General features: G+C 32.6%; 2 protein-coding genes across 4 annotated transcripts; one reads left to right on the forward strand and one right to left on the reverse strand.

Annotated features, from left to right (window-relative positions):
- Positions 1-409: 409 nt before the first annotated feature.
- LOC146930763 (zinc finger A20 and AN1 domain-containing stress-associated protein 8-like) lies at positions 410-3,536 on the forward strand. 3 transcript variants are annotated; one of them, XM_085702242.1, is made up of 6 exons: positions 410-474; positions 591-702; positions 802-931; positions 1,938-2,025; positions 2,107-2,246; positions 2,584-3,536. In XM_085702242.1, the coding sequence occupies exon 6, from the start codon at positions 2,597-2,599 to the stop codon at positions 3,158-3,160; it is 564 nt and encodes a 187-aa protein (XP_085558368.1). In that variant the 5' UTR covers positions 410-474; positions 591-702; positions 802-931; positions 1,938-2,025; positions 2,107-2,246; positions 2,584-2,596; the 3' UTR covers positions 3,161-3,536. The 3 variants fall into 3 exon arrangements, with proteins under 3 accessions (XP_085558368.1, XP_085558366.1, XP_085558367.1); XM_085702240.1 differs by lacking the exons at positions 1,938-2,025; positions 2,107-2,246; XM_085702241.1 differs by lacking the exons at positions 1,938-2,025; positions 2,107-2,246 and having other exon boundaries at positions 815-931.
- A 7,632-nt stretch (positions 3,537-11,168) lies between these two features.
- PLT2 (Integrase-type DNA-binding superfamily protein) lies at positions 11,169-14,622 on the reverse strand. The gene is made up of 10 exons (XM_085702243.1): positions 14,530-14,622; positions 14,244-14,435; positions 13,640-14,015; positions 13,454-13,536; positions 13,154-13,162; positions 12,969-13,057; positions 12,815-12,888; positions 12,648-12,698; positions 12,452-12,528; positions 11,169-12,067 (listed from the first exon to the last, which is right to left on the reverse strand). The coding sequence occupies exons 2-10, from the start codon at positions 14,380-14,382 to the stop codon at positions 11,325-11,327; spliced, it is 1,641 nt and encodes a 546-aa protein (XP_085558369.1). The 5' UTR covers positions 14,383-14,435; positions 14,530-14,622; the 3' UTR covers positions 11,169-11,324.
- Positions 14,623-16,651: the final 2,029 nt, after the last annotated feature.

Genomic DNA, 16,651 nt, shown 5'->3' on the forward strand with positions numbered 1-16,651 from the left:
TCCTTAATTCTGTAAAAAAAAAAAGTATTAATTCTTTTTTTTTTTTTGTGGTGGCTGGGAATCGAATCCCGGATCTTACATATTTTATTTATGCATTGTCCCAACCAACTGAGCTAAGCTCACGAGGACAAAGGATTAATTCTTAAAAAAAAACAGTATTAATTATAAATATTTTAAAAAAAATAACAAATACATTTAAAAATTTGAATGAGGATTAACATTAGTAACAAATTTTATCTATAGACAGTACTATTAACCTAAATAAAGGACAAAATAGAGAATATGAAATTTAACACGCGCGCACCCAATAATAACTTCCCACATCGCCTCAATTCAGTAAACAAACTTCGTTGTCAGAGAGAAGCAGTAAAAGGTCCTTTTAAATACGGAACACTGACACAACATAAACAACCCATCTCTCTTTCTCTCTCTTCGTCTTTGGTGTCTCTCCTCCTTCATCCCAAATCCTCCAGGGTTAGTTAGGGTTTATTTTCCCAATTTCAATTTCAATTTCAATTCTCTTTTAATCGTTAATCTCTTTTTTCCTTCGATTACTAATCATGATTATATCCTTCGTTGAATCAATCCAGGATTCATGATCGGTGCGATTCGCAGCTTGTAGATCCACGTCAAGGTTTTCGTTTCCTGGAATTTTTTTTTGAACCAAATTTTTTCAAACTGATTTTTTTTTTTTGCTTAAAGGTTAGTTTTTTGTTTTGTGATTTTCGATTCTTAATGGATTTTTATGTCGATTTGTTGGCATGTTGTGTTTGTTTTTTGATTGGTGTGTTGCATGTGAAGGAATTGTTTGCAGGTATTCAGGTATGGACAGTGAATAGAGTTGCAGCCCGTGTGGTCGTTTTTTCTCTTCTTCTCGAAGCCGTGGTCTCGTGTTGTTGAATTTTTGTTGATTTCGTTGAAATTTGCAGTGGTGAGCTCAATTGTTTGGTGTTATTGCTTTTGCGGTAATTGCTGTTGAATGTTTTTGGTGGTTTGTTGGAAGTGGTTCTATTGCATGTTTGGTATCACAGTAGGTTCACTTAAATTAAATTTGGTTGGTAAATTATGTCGGGCCACGTAATTTTGCGTAAGCTACACACCGTGATTTCGGAAACCTCAGCTTAATACAAATCATATACTCTATTTATTGTTCTGAAGCTTAATTATTGGTAAATAGGCAGATGATGTGATGTTTAAGTTTTCTAATATTTGTGCAACTTTGTCATCAAATGTGTTTTTTTTTTTTTTTTTTTTTTAGTTTTTTGTATAGTTACTTTTAATCATGATAAGGTTGTGGCTATTTTTAACTGTGTATTACTAGAGAAGGTTCCTTGTTTGATACCTCGAGTGAATATGTGCCAATTACTTATTGAGATGAGTCATCGTGCATGCACTTGGAAAAAAAGCTATGCGAATTCTAAAAACAGAGAGAGCATGGAAAAGGTCTATTGGAGTGTTCTGTTATTTTGATACAATTCTGGTTTCTGTTACTATCGTAATCTCTTAACCAAAAGAGAAGGGTAATGATAGTATATTTTTGATCTTTTTCAACATTTTCTTTGTAGATGGGGATAGGATAGTGGAACTATTTCAAATACTTTTTTACATGTAGGTAGGCATGTTGTACAAGCTTCTTAAAGTCATAACTAATATCACCAATTTGGCTCTTTATATTCAAATGTGAAGTTGTGTGTTTGATAAGAAGCAGGGCACTATGTATTTTAATTTCCTTGTTTAAATGCATGTCCTCTCATAAGCATGGTAGTCAACATAGCAAGTTGAATTGTTAAACCATGCAACTTATAGTCTTTTCGTCATTCTGCAATATCTTATTGGGTGCTTAATTGAAAATAAGGAAATTGCCCAGTATTTCCGTGCTTAATTGTGTGATTGTCTGTTGTTTACAAGTATTTGTATTTCTGTGATAACTGGGTCAGGTAAAACATATTTCCATCAGCCTCTTGCAACCCCATTACCAAGCAGCAGAGATTCCTGTGATATTCAATCTATCACCCTCTTTCTTGTGTAAGTCTCAACCTGGCGCAGCCAAAATTCCCATGATGTTCAATCTATCACCCTGTGTCTTTTGTAAATCCCAATCTGCAGCAGGCAAAATTTGTTCTCAGCTGCACCATTGGAAGTCTCCACTACTTTGCTTTCCATCTGTCATTTCCGGCTGCCAGACATGGATTCTGTTTTCTCTTTGTGGCCCTTTATCTTCCCCAGTGTCTTAGTTATGACTAATTGTGCGTATTTTTTTTGTTAGCTTTTATTTTGATATACCATTGTATTCTTATGTTTGCTTAAAATTGATGGTTTGGTTGGGTTTGTTAGTTTGAGCTTGGGATTAGTTAGTTCAGAAATTTCCAGTAAAAATGAATAGGAGTTGGGTTTGTCTTTACAGCTAGCATAAGTTATTAGTTTTAGATTTTTCAATTGTGTATGACTTATGATTTTCAATTCAGGTTTGATCAAGTGTTTGTAGTGTGATCTAAGCCTTCCTCTCCTTCCATCTCTTATTCATGTCATTTTATGCGTTTATTATATATTAATGATAATTTAATCTTTGGGTCCTTGGTGCAGGAAATTTGAAACAATGGAACATGAAAAGACTGAATGTCAAGCTCCCCCTGAAGGTCCTATATTGTGCATCAACAACTGTGGATTTTTCGGAAGTGCAGCTACCATGAACATGTGCTCCAAGTGCCACAAAGACATGATGCTGAAACAGGAGCAGGCCCATCTTGCAGCATCATCCCTTGGAAATATTATGAATGGGTCTACAAGCAACACTGAAAAAGAACCTGTTGTTACTGCTGCCAGCGTGGATATTCCAGCCATTTCCGTGGAACCTAAAACTGCCAGTGTCGATATCCCATCCATTTCTGTGGAACCTGAAACTATCTCTAAGCCTTTTTTATTTGGCTCAGGTTCAGAGGAGAGTGGTGATCCAAAGCCGAAGGATGGTCCGAAACGTTGCAGCAACTGCAATAAGCGAGTTGGTTTGACAGGGTTTAATTGTCGATGTGGCAACCTTTTCTGTGCTGTACATCGCTACTCAGACAAGCATGATTGCCCGTTCGATTACCGCACTTCTGCACGAGATGCCATAGCCAAAGCAAATCCGGTTGTCAAGGCTGAGAAGCTTGATAAGATCTGAGAATTGGTATCCAGAAGTTTTACAACCTTAGATATGTTATGCTCAATTTCATCACGAAATGACCCAAGTTTCATGCCCATCTTATTGGTGTTCTTTATCATATTATATGTGATGGGGTACTTGGTCTTGGTCATAGGGAAATATCTGCATTTTGGGACTTTATTTTGATTGGTGAAAATATGTATCTTGGCCCTAGTGTTTAGGTTTTTAAATATGTCTGGTTTGGTTGAAGTTGGTGTTAGCTTTGTAATATCTTTTCCGTTTCAGATTGGTATGTGCAATGCAATTGACACATAATTTAAAGAGCGTCCAGCATATGCTTAGATTGTATTTATTGTGGGTTTTCTAATGGATTTCTCTTGATTATAGTTTGTAATCGATTGGCTTTTTATATTAATGTGGTTTTTCTCTCCAAGTAAAAAAAAAAAGAATTGGAGCTGGTTTTGAGCAGAGTAAATATCCATTTATTAGAAAATTACAATAGTTGGGATTGTACCCTTTGCATTTTCACATTTTGAAAAAAAATATGAAGCCAGGTATTGTGGTATCGACCTTAATATCACCCAATAGTTGAGGTCCTAAAGGGATAAGAGTCAAAATAGTTGATGTCTTTCTTGATCTTCCAAACAGAATGCTTCTTCGAATGACCTTCCCAGAGCCAAAAATATTCCAGAGGGCATCTATATTTATCAGGATGATTGCCCACTATAAGCTCAAACCCTTTTTTAAATTTTTTTGTTGAAAAAAGCTCATACACATGCTTGGTTGTGAAGGATCCTTCATCACATAATCTCCATAGTAAGCCAATAAGGCAAGTATGGAGAAAAAAGGACAATGTTACAATGCCCTGCATCTATAACAAAATTTCTCAGTACACAAATGGACATTTGATCAAACAGAATAATACTTGGGTGACCCTTAAGGGTGGTCCTTTGAGGAAGCCACAAATCACACCAGAAGAGCACCCCGATATTCCAATCCCAAGTGCTGGAAATTGCACGTCAAACTTCTGAAAAAACCTTGTTTGTTCACAACTAGCATACACCACAACAATACGAGAAATAAGACCCCACCCAATTATTTTGACTTCTAAGATCAACTCTACAATTGTTTTATATATGAGAAATAAGACTCCCCAATTATTGACTTCTAAGATTAACTCTACAATTTTATTCAAAAAAAAAAAAAAAAGATTAACTCTACAATTGTTTTATAATAATTGAGCCATGTTCTGATCTATTTGGCTTATCAAAGTGAATGCCATTTTTTTACAATCTAATTCAAAAATAATATTTGTGATACCCATTACCAAGATCGATGGAGTGCATTATTCAAACCTCAAACTTCACACTCCACAACTTTGAAGCTATATATGACACTAGCCATCATTGTCATCACAAAACAACCTTCATCATCACACACTTTCTAATTCCAGGGAAAGATTATTGTGGAATGCGGCTCGATCTACATTGCATTTAAGAAAGCCTATGGGGTTGAGACACCCATTTGTTATAGATGGAGTTAACATGGCCTGAGACCTTTGTGAGCATGTTACCACGAGGTAACTAAATCTTTTGCACATATAATGACTTCATCAACCGATTCATGTTTGCCATCCCAAAGTTTGGTATTCCTTTTTGTCAAATGCTCCATATATCATTGCAGACATGGGCATATAATCATCACTCAAGTGATTACAAAGTTGCAAAAATTCATCATCACAGCCTTCAACTGAGGATATTAGTGAGTTTATAATCGCCTAAAGGACTTTCTTGCCAACATCAAATGCTATACTGAAAAATAAGGAATGAATACCAAGAATTATAGTATCATGGTCACAACAAACACAAGATGATGAACATCTACTCCTTTAGTTCTCAATTCATGTCGATGCGGACAGTCCCGTCCTACTCTCCACCAAAAAGTTGACTAATTAAGAGGAATACGTGGTTCCATAAGTTGCCAATTTTTTGGTATCATCTTTGTTAACCAAGCATTCATAACAAACTATGTATCCAACTTTAACAATGTTATCACCTCAACAATTAAACTTCCAAACAATTGCATTCGACCGTTGCAAACCCAGTAAAGGAATTTTTTGAGAATTTCAACCATACCCCAATTATTAAAGTGGGATCGAACCTTCAATGAAACTAATAAGCTGATTGACTATAATATAACGAGTAAGAGATTTGCTATCTTTCCGCAATAAAGCATCATACCATATTTGGATAGATGAGCCATCACCTATCTTACAATGACACCCTTTCCGTTATATTTTTGAAAGTGCATTACTATGAGCTATTATTGAGAAATTTATGAAATCTCTATGGCTGTAAGTGTTTTAAATCATGAGGAAGAGCGGTAGCATGAAACTAACACTAGAATGTTTTTTTTGTTTGTTTGAAGGAAACACTTGAATGTGATATTTAGACATTTTTAAAGTATAAAATATTTTAAGGTTTAATTAATCCGTAGGTCCCTAAATTATTTGAGAATTTTTAAATAGTTTCCTAAACTAAATTGTAATCAAGTCCTTGAACTATTTTATTTTTTTTTCAATCAAGTCATTCCGTTAGACAACCGTTAGTCAACGGTTAGTCAACTGATATGTATATAAGATAAAAATATTAAATATGTATTTATATGTAATATAAATTATAATTATGTGTATATATTAATATTATGTCAATTGTAATCAAGTCCTTGAACTATATTTTTTTTTTCAATCAAGTCATTCCGTTAGACAACCGTTAGACAACCGTTAGTCAACGGTTAGTCAACTGATATGTATATAAGATAAAAATATTAAATATGTATTTATATGTAATATAAATTATAATTATGTGTATATATTAATATTATGTCAATATTATATTATAGTGTTAATTATTAATTATATATAGGTAGTTATTAGTAGTAGTTTGATGAAGTTATTAGTAGTAGGGATGGCAATGGGTACCCTATGGGTAGGGTACTACAGTGCCCTTCCCCATACCCACGTATGTAAAAAATACCCGTACCCGAACCCATACCCTCGTGGGCAACAACTTTAGTGCCCTTCCCCATACCCTATGGGCACCTTAGTACCCATACCCGCACCCATTACCCGCACTTTAACTATGAAAATACAATAAAAATATCACAGTTGAAATAAAACTATGGTTCAAATTTTTTAAAATCAACTCATAAAATAGTACGAATCCTAGTATTTAACAAAATAAAACACATCTAAAACATCCTTTAAAAATTGATGGATAAGTTATTGTATTATGTAGTTTTTAGGTTTAGGCATAGACTTAAATAGCTAAATAAATTAATTAAGTATACATCAAAAATAAATAAATTATTTATCATATAATATAAATATGTATATGCGAGTTGCAGGGCTGGGTAGTATAGTACCCTTACCCGTACCCATACCCATTTAAATTTGCGGGGAATACCCGGACCCACGCCCATACCCATGAAAGCGGGGTTTTACCCTACCCATTGTGGGTATTTTTTGCGGGTACCCATCGGGCTTGGGTCCAATTGCCATCCCTAATTAGTAGTTATGGGAAGGTAGTTACTTATTGGTGTGTTATATTAAGATTGTAATGTGTGAATGAAGAATCAAGCATAGTAATAAACAAAAGTTCTAGTCTTCATCCCTTTCTTAGGAGAGATGTCCCTTCTCGAAATGGGATAATTGTTACTGTTAATTTTCTATATTCTATCGTTGGTACTTTCATTCTTTGAACCATGGAAACAATAGATTCACAAGACATTAACAATCTCCATGAATCCATCGCAGCACTAACCTTTGCATTTCATGCTTTCAAAGCAAATGAAGATCTTCACCATGAATCATTTCTCATGAATTTTCAAAACCTACATACCATCATTGAATCCTTTTCACATGTTCATCATCGAACCATTTCATCTTTGAACTCTCATTCCTATTCAATGAACATTCCATCAATGAACTCCATTTCATCTACGAATATACATTCATCTTCCAACTCTATTTCATCCATGAATTCTAATTCTCTCATACGCGAGTCATATAGAGAAATTTGTTTTTTTTTTGAGAGGATATAGAGAAATTTGTTTTGTACCGTTATATTTATTCAATCAATTATTGATATATAATCCTAATCGACGAAATAAAAATTTCATATAAAACACCTATAAAATTATCATCTTTGTTACGCGTTATTAATAATTTTTTCTAGGAGTCCTTTATTAATAATTCTTTCTTCGCGGTCTGTTGTTTTTTTTTATTTTTAAAAAACATAATAATATAAGATATGATCTGTATCAAAACATTATAATGTGCGCGCGTGCACACACTCAAATCCACCCACCTTCAAAAACAAATTTATTACAAATACAAAACAAATTAATTTTTAAAAAAATGCATATCATACATCTAATATATGAAATAACCGTTCTATATGAAATTTGTATTTCGTTTGTCTGTGTGTGAGAATCAACTTTCAATGATTTAACTCTTTCTTTCTTTAAAAAAAATATTTAATAGTTGAGGGACCTACTTACAAATAACAAATTTGTTTAGGTACCTAATTAGATCCTGTGTCAACTTTGACTAACGGTTGTTTACCAGAAGGACTTAATTAAAAAAATAAAATAGTTTAAGGATCTATTTACAACTATTTTTAGTTTAGGGACCTATTTAAAAATTCCCAAATAGTTTAGGGACCTCCAAAATAATTAAACCATATTTTAATTAAGTCATTGTAAATTCTTGATTCTAAAAGTGTTAGAGACAATAGAGGTACATTTAATGTAGAAATATTTTTGTGATGATTCTTAACGCATTAAGTTTTTAAAAAGATATCGTGAATTATGATTTGATTCAACGTGCATGAATCATTGTATTGAAGTAATACAATGATGTTAACTAGATATGATTCTAAAGAGAATACATCTATAAATAAATTTATTTTATTGGAAATGTTGTCTTTTAGTAAATACCTAAGCAACCAATGGGTAGGATAAAATGCAACGTAGACGCGACTTTGTTCAACAACAATACAATGATGGGATATGGTATGGGCTTTAGAGACTTTTCTGGGCAGCTTTTATATGGTAAATCTGGTTACTTACTATCTTCCGCCACTGTTCTAGAAGTTGAAACTATTGCTTTACTAGAATATATTAATGTGGAAATATCAAACGGATGGAATAATGTCTTGTTTGAAACATATTGTAAGACCTTAGCTGAAGTCCTCGCTTCACCAATTGTTCCTACCAATGAATTTGGTGCCCTCATATCCTATTGTCGAACTCTCTTGGCTGGTAATTCCGACTTTGCAGTGCCGTTCATTAGGAGGCAAGCTAATAAAGTTGCTCAAAGTATTGCCAGAGCATCTTTATCTCATACTAGCCCCCATATTTTCTATGATATACCATCCATTATGTACTCTTTGTTTATGAATGAATTGCATTAAGTTTGCTTTCGCTTAAAAAAGGGTAAATATCTAAGCAAACATGTATCAGTCTATTGTGGAGACCGGTTTTATTTTGTTGAATTGGATAAATATATGAGATTGACCAACTCAGTGACGTCTTACTCGATATTCTTTGATGAAAGCTATTTATTCTTTATCATTAGTGTGTAAAATAGCTACTAAATAAAGAGATTATAACATCATCTATTTATGTGAAGTCAAATCATAAGTAATCCTAGTTGATCCTTTTGATAAAAACATCTGGGAAGAGATAAATTTGTGAAACATCGACGTGGTTGAGACTCAAGCCAAATGAAATCAACAAATGATGGAAACTTAACATTTTTTATTCTAGATCAAGTTTTATGTTAGATCTGCTACACCAAAAAATGATTGATTTATATCGTCTCTTTCCTAAGGTGGGATTGAGTAAGTTATAGACCCCACATTATTACGAGGGTAAGCTATAAAGTTTGGAATAATATTCATATGTCTTTTTGGTGGTGTACAATTTGCAACATGCACTTGATGACCTAAGTGAGTGTTAAATGAAGCCACTTTCGCAAGATCTTGGCAAAATCTCATAAGCACTTATGAAAAACCAGACACATGCATGACCTATTAGAGCACAAGCGCGTCAATATCAATAATTGTGGGAGTGTAATGTGAGTCGTAGATCTCTACCATACATATCGTGTTTCTGGTTCATTTAGTTTGTTACACCAATTCACTTTGTGTTAAGTTTTATCAGTTTAGGCCTTGTTCATACATATTTCTACACCAGGTCTGACGCATTACATCCATTTATCCCAATAAATTATCTTTCAAAATCATTTTTAAAACTTTTGAAATATGTGGAGTATTGCTGTAAATTTTGAATATATTTCAAAAGTTGTATATATATGTTGTTGTTGTTTTTCAAAAGGTGTTAAATATATATGTTGTTGTTGTTGTTGTTGCTGCTGCTACTAGCGTTCAAATGGGTACGAAACCCCGCCTATCAATTTTTTTATTGCGCTAACACATGTAAATTATAGACGGTGTTTTTAACGAAACCCCGCCTATCAATTTTTTGTTTTTAATGAAATTTTAATTTTAATTAAAATTAATTCGTACCTCGTTTAATTTAGGAACAAAATTTGACTTGTAAGTATATGCTTACTCGAAACAAAATTGTAATTTTGCATGTTTAGGTCAAAAAAATAAAAATAAATCAAGGCTTCTTATAGAATGGTGTGAATCTTTGCATATCCTTTCTATATATTTTTATGGAAAAATTACTTTGTCGTCCCTTAACTTAATTTCATATAACGATTTCATCATTTATCTTTTTTGATGTCATTTTCGCCATTTTGATCGATTTAATTATAAATTTTCAAGATTCAAATCTTGGTTTTAATATGAGCTCTTAGTGTTCAAATCTATGTTCGTTCACACATGTTTTCATATGAATTTTATTTAGATTTGGTATTTGAAAGTTCATATGCAAACGAACCAAAAGGATAAAATTGACTTGAAAAAAAAGTTAAAAGACGATATCGTTATCTGAAATTAAGTAAAAGAACAATAACTGTAATTTTCCTATACTTTTATACATGTATTTGAAAGGAAAAAAAAGCTCGAAATTCGACTATTAGGTTGATGTTTTCGTTGTTTTGTTTTGTGTTTTTTACGCTTCAAAAATTCAAAATTAATGTATCCCTTACCATAAAACTCTATTTTTTTTTTTTGGAAAGCCATATATGAAAAAATATATATTTTAACGCCCTAAACATGCCTTTAAAAAATTATGAAAAGAATTCAATCTCTAGCTCACTTTTCTAAAGTTTATGTCTACATGGAAAAGTCCCCATGAACTTAGCTCAGTTGGTAAGGACGATGCATAAAATATGCAAGGTCTAGGGTTCGAACCCTGGCCACCACCAAAAAAAATGTCTACATGGAAAAATAAGAGGTCAATAATAGGGATAATCTCAAATTACAAAGTTAGAATTTGTTTTTTTTTTTTTTTTTTTTTTTGCAGGGTTATTTTCCAGACTTTGCTTATATCACAAGGTAAATTTGAACAATTAACTTAAAATGATATATCTAAATTGGATATAAATAGTAGCAATCTGTGTTTATTGGCTTTTGTCAAGAAGGATTAAGGTACATGTTTTACAATCATGTAATGAAAATGTTTATTAGGTGTGTGATGATCATATAGTAATGTTTGAAATACATTTATTCATCAATATTTGATTATTGTAATGCATGTGTTTTCTCTGAACCAAGACTTGAACCAGAAATAATTGAGGTCTCTGATAAGCCAAGTAAAATCAACGGCAATGATCAAACTCGTGATGAAAACCATGAAAGTTGTCACAAAGAACATGCAACTAGATGTTGAACCTAAAAATGTTCTTACCTTGTTTTTGTATCAATTCTAGACAAATAGCCTTAAAAAAATTTCATATCTAGAAACTTTAATAATTTGAGAATAAATTAAAATGTAACTTTCAAGTTGTGGAGTATGGTGGACCAACCCACATTTAACATAATCAGAACCCTACTCAATAAGTCACTATCCTGCATTGAAAATCAACGTCTATCTTTTGTTTTCAACTACCACAACAATAATGCATAACAATTAATAAAACAACAAAAAAGACATAACAAAATTGTATGGTTAATTGTTTTCATACTTAAAAAAAAAAAACATCATCTATCTAATTCTCTCTTGTCTCATAGTCATTCCACATTGTAAACAAATCAGCAGTCTGCATGTTCTCTCCTGCCGCCGACCAGCCGCCAAAACCACTTCCATCACCTTGCATGTCATAATCAACCTTAACCGGCACAAATTCCTCAACAGCATTATTACCAATTAACCCTCCATTATTACTATAAATCCCACTAGAACCACCACCATTATTTCCCATCACAGAAGATGAAGAAGAAGATCCTATATTATTCATCTGAAACAAACCAGGATGATTCTGATAATAACCATTGTAGAACGAACCTATGTTACTATTCTGAGATGTTTGTTGGTTTTGTTGTTGGCATAACTCAAGCTGTGTTTGGAAATAACCACCACCTTGGTTTTGAGAGAATTGATGAGAATTCAAGCTTTCATGGTTGTTTTGCAAAGTTAGCAATGGTTGAGGTTGTTCAAATTGGTGATGATATTGCATGAGAGGGTAGGGTTGGAGTCTAGTGTTACTTGAGCTTGATGTTCCATATTGGAAAGATGATGAGTTCAGTGCAAGCATTTCTTCGCGTTTTCTCGAAGTTTCTAGAGCTTGTGCTTCTTTTAGTCTTTTTGCAGCTCCTCCTCCGATTGGAAGTGTGTTGCTTTCGAGAATGGCTTTCACGTCATAACGAGTCATGTCGAAGTTTGTTACGGCGTTGAGTCCTCTGAATTTTATGGCTGCTATGTCGTATGCTTCTGCAGCCTCTTCTTCAGTGCCTGTGATAATTTAGTGGCCAAAATGTAAATTAAAAAGTAAGGTGAATTGCAATATTGTCGGAGGTTGAGTTGATGATTTAATTTGTATATATGTAGTTCAGTGTAAAACTATTTTACACGTGCATCTATGCATATCTTATCATTTAGATATACTTTGAACAAATTAACAAAATGATAGCATTGTGTCATTTGATTACATACTGTTTGCATGCCAAATTATAAGCAAAATTTGGTCAACAAAATTAATGTATTAGGTCTAATAGGTCAACTTTTGCCGACATGTATTTGCTTATAATTTGGGAATGAGGAAATACATGTACTATAAAAATGTTTCACACTTTGATGCATACAAATTAAATTTTTGTTTAGAATAATTTTGCTTACTGAAAGTTCCCAAGTATAGATCTTTGTTTCCGGCAACTCTGCCAATCCTCGCTTGCCATCTTCCATGTTGATGATGCCTGAAGATCATCATAGAACAAAAACAATATTTTTAATTATAAGCAAAAGCATAGAGAAAGAAAATCAATGAAATTAGATGTATAAAATTAAGAAAAATTAATGTGTTCCAATATTATACCTTGTAACTCCACGGTACATTGAGGCACCCCTTGAGAAACCACTGCTTTTCCTGCAATTTAATTCAACAATACTGATAAGTTCATATCCTATAAAAGCTTTAGTTTGAAGATTGAGTCATCTTATTACCATATATTAATGGACTTAGAAAAGCAACAAATGAATTACCTTCTAATAGAGGCAACAAATTCTTGTCTTGTCATGTGCTTCATTTCATCTATTTCCTTCTCATAGTTGCTAACCTACAAAAATAAATTGTAATCAATAAGTCAAAGTTTTTGAATTAGGGCATTAGAAGTGTATAGTTGAAAAATAGACTTACTGGAAAGTTAGTAGTGGTGGATGTCCCCCAGTACTTAAGTGCAGCTAAATCATAAGACCTAGCAGCTTTCTCTTCTTTATCATATCCACCTGCCATTAAATTCAAACAAACAAATCTGTACTCTGTATCACTAGAAAAAAAGAAAGAAAAGAGAATGAACATATATCTTAAATAGAGAAACTTACCCAAATAAACTGAAGAAAAGTTGAGAAGAAACAGAAGCAAAACATGACAAGAAATTGTGTTAGTATAATATTAGCTGAAATAAAACTTCAAAATAAATAACTAGTTTAATGTATTAAAAACAAAAGCAAAACCCTAAAAGCATGTTTTAAATTGTGGTCAGCAACCGCAGTATAAAAGATTTTGATGTCTCCGCAACATCAGTTCAACGTATTTAAGCGCAATGTAATGATTTGCAGCGTAATTGCAACTGTAATTTAAAACCACGCGCAAGAGTTATTAATTTGAAGTTTTATGTTTACCTTGACGGCCTTTTCTTGATTGTCCTTCCCTTCTACAGCTATTATCCCAAAGGTGAGCTTCATACCTTCCAGTCCATCTATGTCTATATATATAAATAAATATTTTATGCACATTAGAGAAATAATAAAACAAAGCATGCAAAAATTAAATAGATTAAAAAACAAATAGAGTGTAAATATGCCTACTTTGTTACACCACGATATATTGAAGTTCTTTGTCCAAATGTCTCAGAAGTTCTTTTAGGAACTGCAACTTCAACAGTGTTTGTACTATTGTCACCACTAGTTTCACATGTTGAATCCTTACCACTTCCCATGGATAATGTCAAAGACTGCAAATTACTATTACTAGCCTTTTCTTGATACTCATTGGTGCATGTTGTAACCATTTGGTTTTGCATTGGCATGAGACTATTGTTATTTGTAAACAGATAATCTGAATCATTTGATTGAATTTCATTGGGTGCAGAAAGATCTGAGTGATTTTCAGACTTGCATACACCGAGAAAATCCGCAACCTTTGGAACTTCATTGCTGCTGTGTGTGTTCATCAGATTCCAATCTGTTAAATTCAAATACCACAAACATAAGTTTATGATAAAATCAAAAACACACAAATTTTTTTTTGTCGTAATCGTCAGGTGTTCAGGAGAAAGGGGTCATGTTAATTATGAGTTCGGTCAGAAGCTAAGTAAAATATTAAAAATGAATGTGACAGCCTTATAGTGAGTATTCAAACTTAGATTCTCCACGGACGAATGAATTAGAAACAAGATAAAAATGTCTATACCATGATTTTGGAAAGGGTTTTCCATGTTGTCATTGACTAATCCAAGAGGAAAGTGATGATATTGAGTTGCTTGGAGATCATTAGAAGGTAAGGACGAATGAGAAGGTGAGAGAGGGAATGAAAGCCAGTTATTGTTCATTGAATCTTTGTTTCAAATTTCAACTTCCTTCACTTTTTCAAATCAAAGAATACCTACATAAAATGAAATTAGATGGACCATAGTGTTAGATAATTTCTATAGGTGAATACAATAAAGGGAAAAAAAAGGGAAATAGAACATTTTTACCAAGGGCTAGCAATGGTTTAAAATGAAGCTTGAAACTTAGTTATCCAAGAGAGACAAAGAGAAGAAGCTACTATAAGTATTTTAGTACTCTGACTCATTCAAACAATTTTCAACACTAAGAAATAAAAAAAGAAGTGAAAATCTAAATACAATGATTATTAAATAAATAATATCTAGTACTATATGAATAGAATATTATTGGGGACACGAGTGTGTTACTAAACTAAAGACTGAAATTCAAATCCCTCTGTCATGGACAGACACAATGTCCAACTGAAAAGAAAATATACAATCCCATGCTTCCTTTCTTTGTCTCTCTCTTCTCTCTACCACTTGGTTAATTTATTGGAACTCTCTACCTCGTTTTGTGAAAAATATGACACCTGAAAGCCCGGCATTCCCACACACTACAATCTACGACTCTACGTAAAGTTTGAATACCCTGTTAATGAATTACCTGCAATAGCTGACCCATTTGAAAATGTGCAATTTTGACCTAACTACTTTGATCGTATTTTACTACTAATATACAAAGATAAATAAGATCATATAAGATGTCGTTAGATTCATCTCGATGAGTATTTTCAAAATATCAAATTTTCATAATTTTTTCTAATATATTATTCAAGATATTTAAGCTCAAAATTATGCATTGACATGCGTAATAAAATCAACTGTGTCAAGTATTATGGGACGGAGGGAGTACTAAAATGTTATTAGAGGAAGGATAAAAATGTTTATAAAGTAAGATGGGGTAAAATCCAATTTATATAAACCTTTTTGGACCACTGAGTCCTCAAGTTTTGACCAACTCACAAGTGCATCTATAAAGAGATTAATTCAGTTGGTGTTGAATGTGAAATAGAAAGCACACATGAGGTAGTCAATGGACCTCCCAAGTTAATGGATGGAACACTTTTTATATCAGAATGAATCAAATTCGGTATTTTTGAGGTTTACAACATATACACACACTATACATCAACCACTTGAGTTGTAAATATTGATGGTCAGAAAACTACTAAGGATTTGTATGGTAAAACAAAGTACTCCATATAGGTTAGCTAGTCCTTGATGAATTTACAATGATAGGTGGTAAGTTAATTATAGACTTAATTGCACTTTTGGCCCCCTATCTTTCCAAAACTTGCGGTTACAGCCCCCTAACTAATTTAAATACAAAACAGCCTCCTAAGTATTGAATCTTTGGCAGTTTTGGCCCCCAACGTTGACGTGGCACCCTAAATGAGGTGCCACGTGTCATTTTTTTTATTTTTTTTTAGCCTTGGGGGCCCAAAACTGTCAAAGATTCAATACTTAGGGGGCTGTTTTGTATTTAAATTAGTTAGGGGGCTGTAACCGCAAGTTTTGGAAAGATAGGGGGCCAAAAGTGCAATTAAGCCATAATTATATAGCGAATAAGCAAGCTGGTTGAATATGTACTTTTTAGTAAAATTAGCTGCTAAACTAATTGATAAATACAAAATGACATGAAAAAATAATTTTAATTAACAAATATAAATTTTAATTAATAATACAAAGGTAAAATTGAGATAAAAGATTATATATAAACTAGAAATCACATGAAATGGTTTAACAAAAAAGACTATATAAGCTACTAAAAAACTATAAGCTCATTAGATAAAATTGTTATCATATAAGTCTATTTTGATAATTTGAGCTCATAAATATGGTCTTGTCAAACAAAGCCTACTTTTTTAATGGAAAAATGAATAATATTAGATAGACTGAGAGAAATACAAATAGTACGTGACTCACCACAACCTAATTTAATAGGGCTTATGCTAAATAATTCATACCTAAAAATGAAGATGAAAACGAAGACTTGAAATGGAATAGAATTGGATTATAAGCAAGAAGATCTCCAATTTGGTAAATAAATTTAACAAACACAAGACACAATATATTGATCTTCGAGTCATGCATGTGTTAACGATGCATGAATACCGTCATGAAGTATTATATGAGAAAAATCCGACATATTAAAAATTAAAAGGACTGGAGGAATGAGTGAAAATTACTTCTGTTTCAATATGAGAGCAAACTATATCCAATATAAATATTACACCAACGTGATTCAATGGAACAGTAAATAATTAAA

This window comes from Medicago sativa, chromosome 4, assembly GCF_051527215.1.
Source record: "Medicago sativa cultivar Bolivia chromosome 4, Bolivia_mono, whole genome shotgun sequence".
In the NCBI taxonomy this organism is placed as follows: domain Eukaryota; kingdom Viridiplantae; phylum Streptophyta; class Magnoliopsida; order Fabales; family Fabaceae; genus Medicago; species Medicago sativa.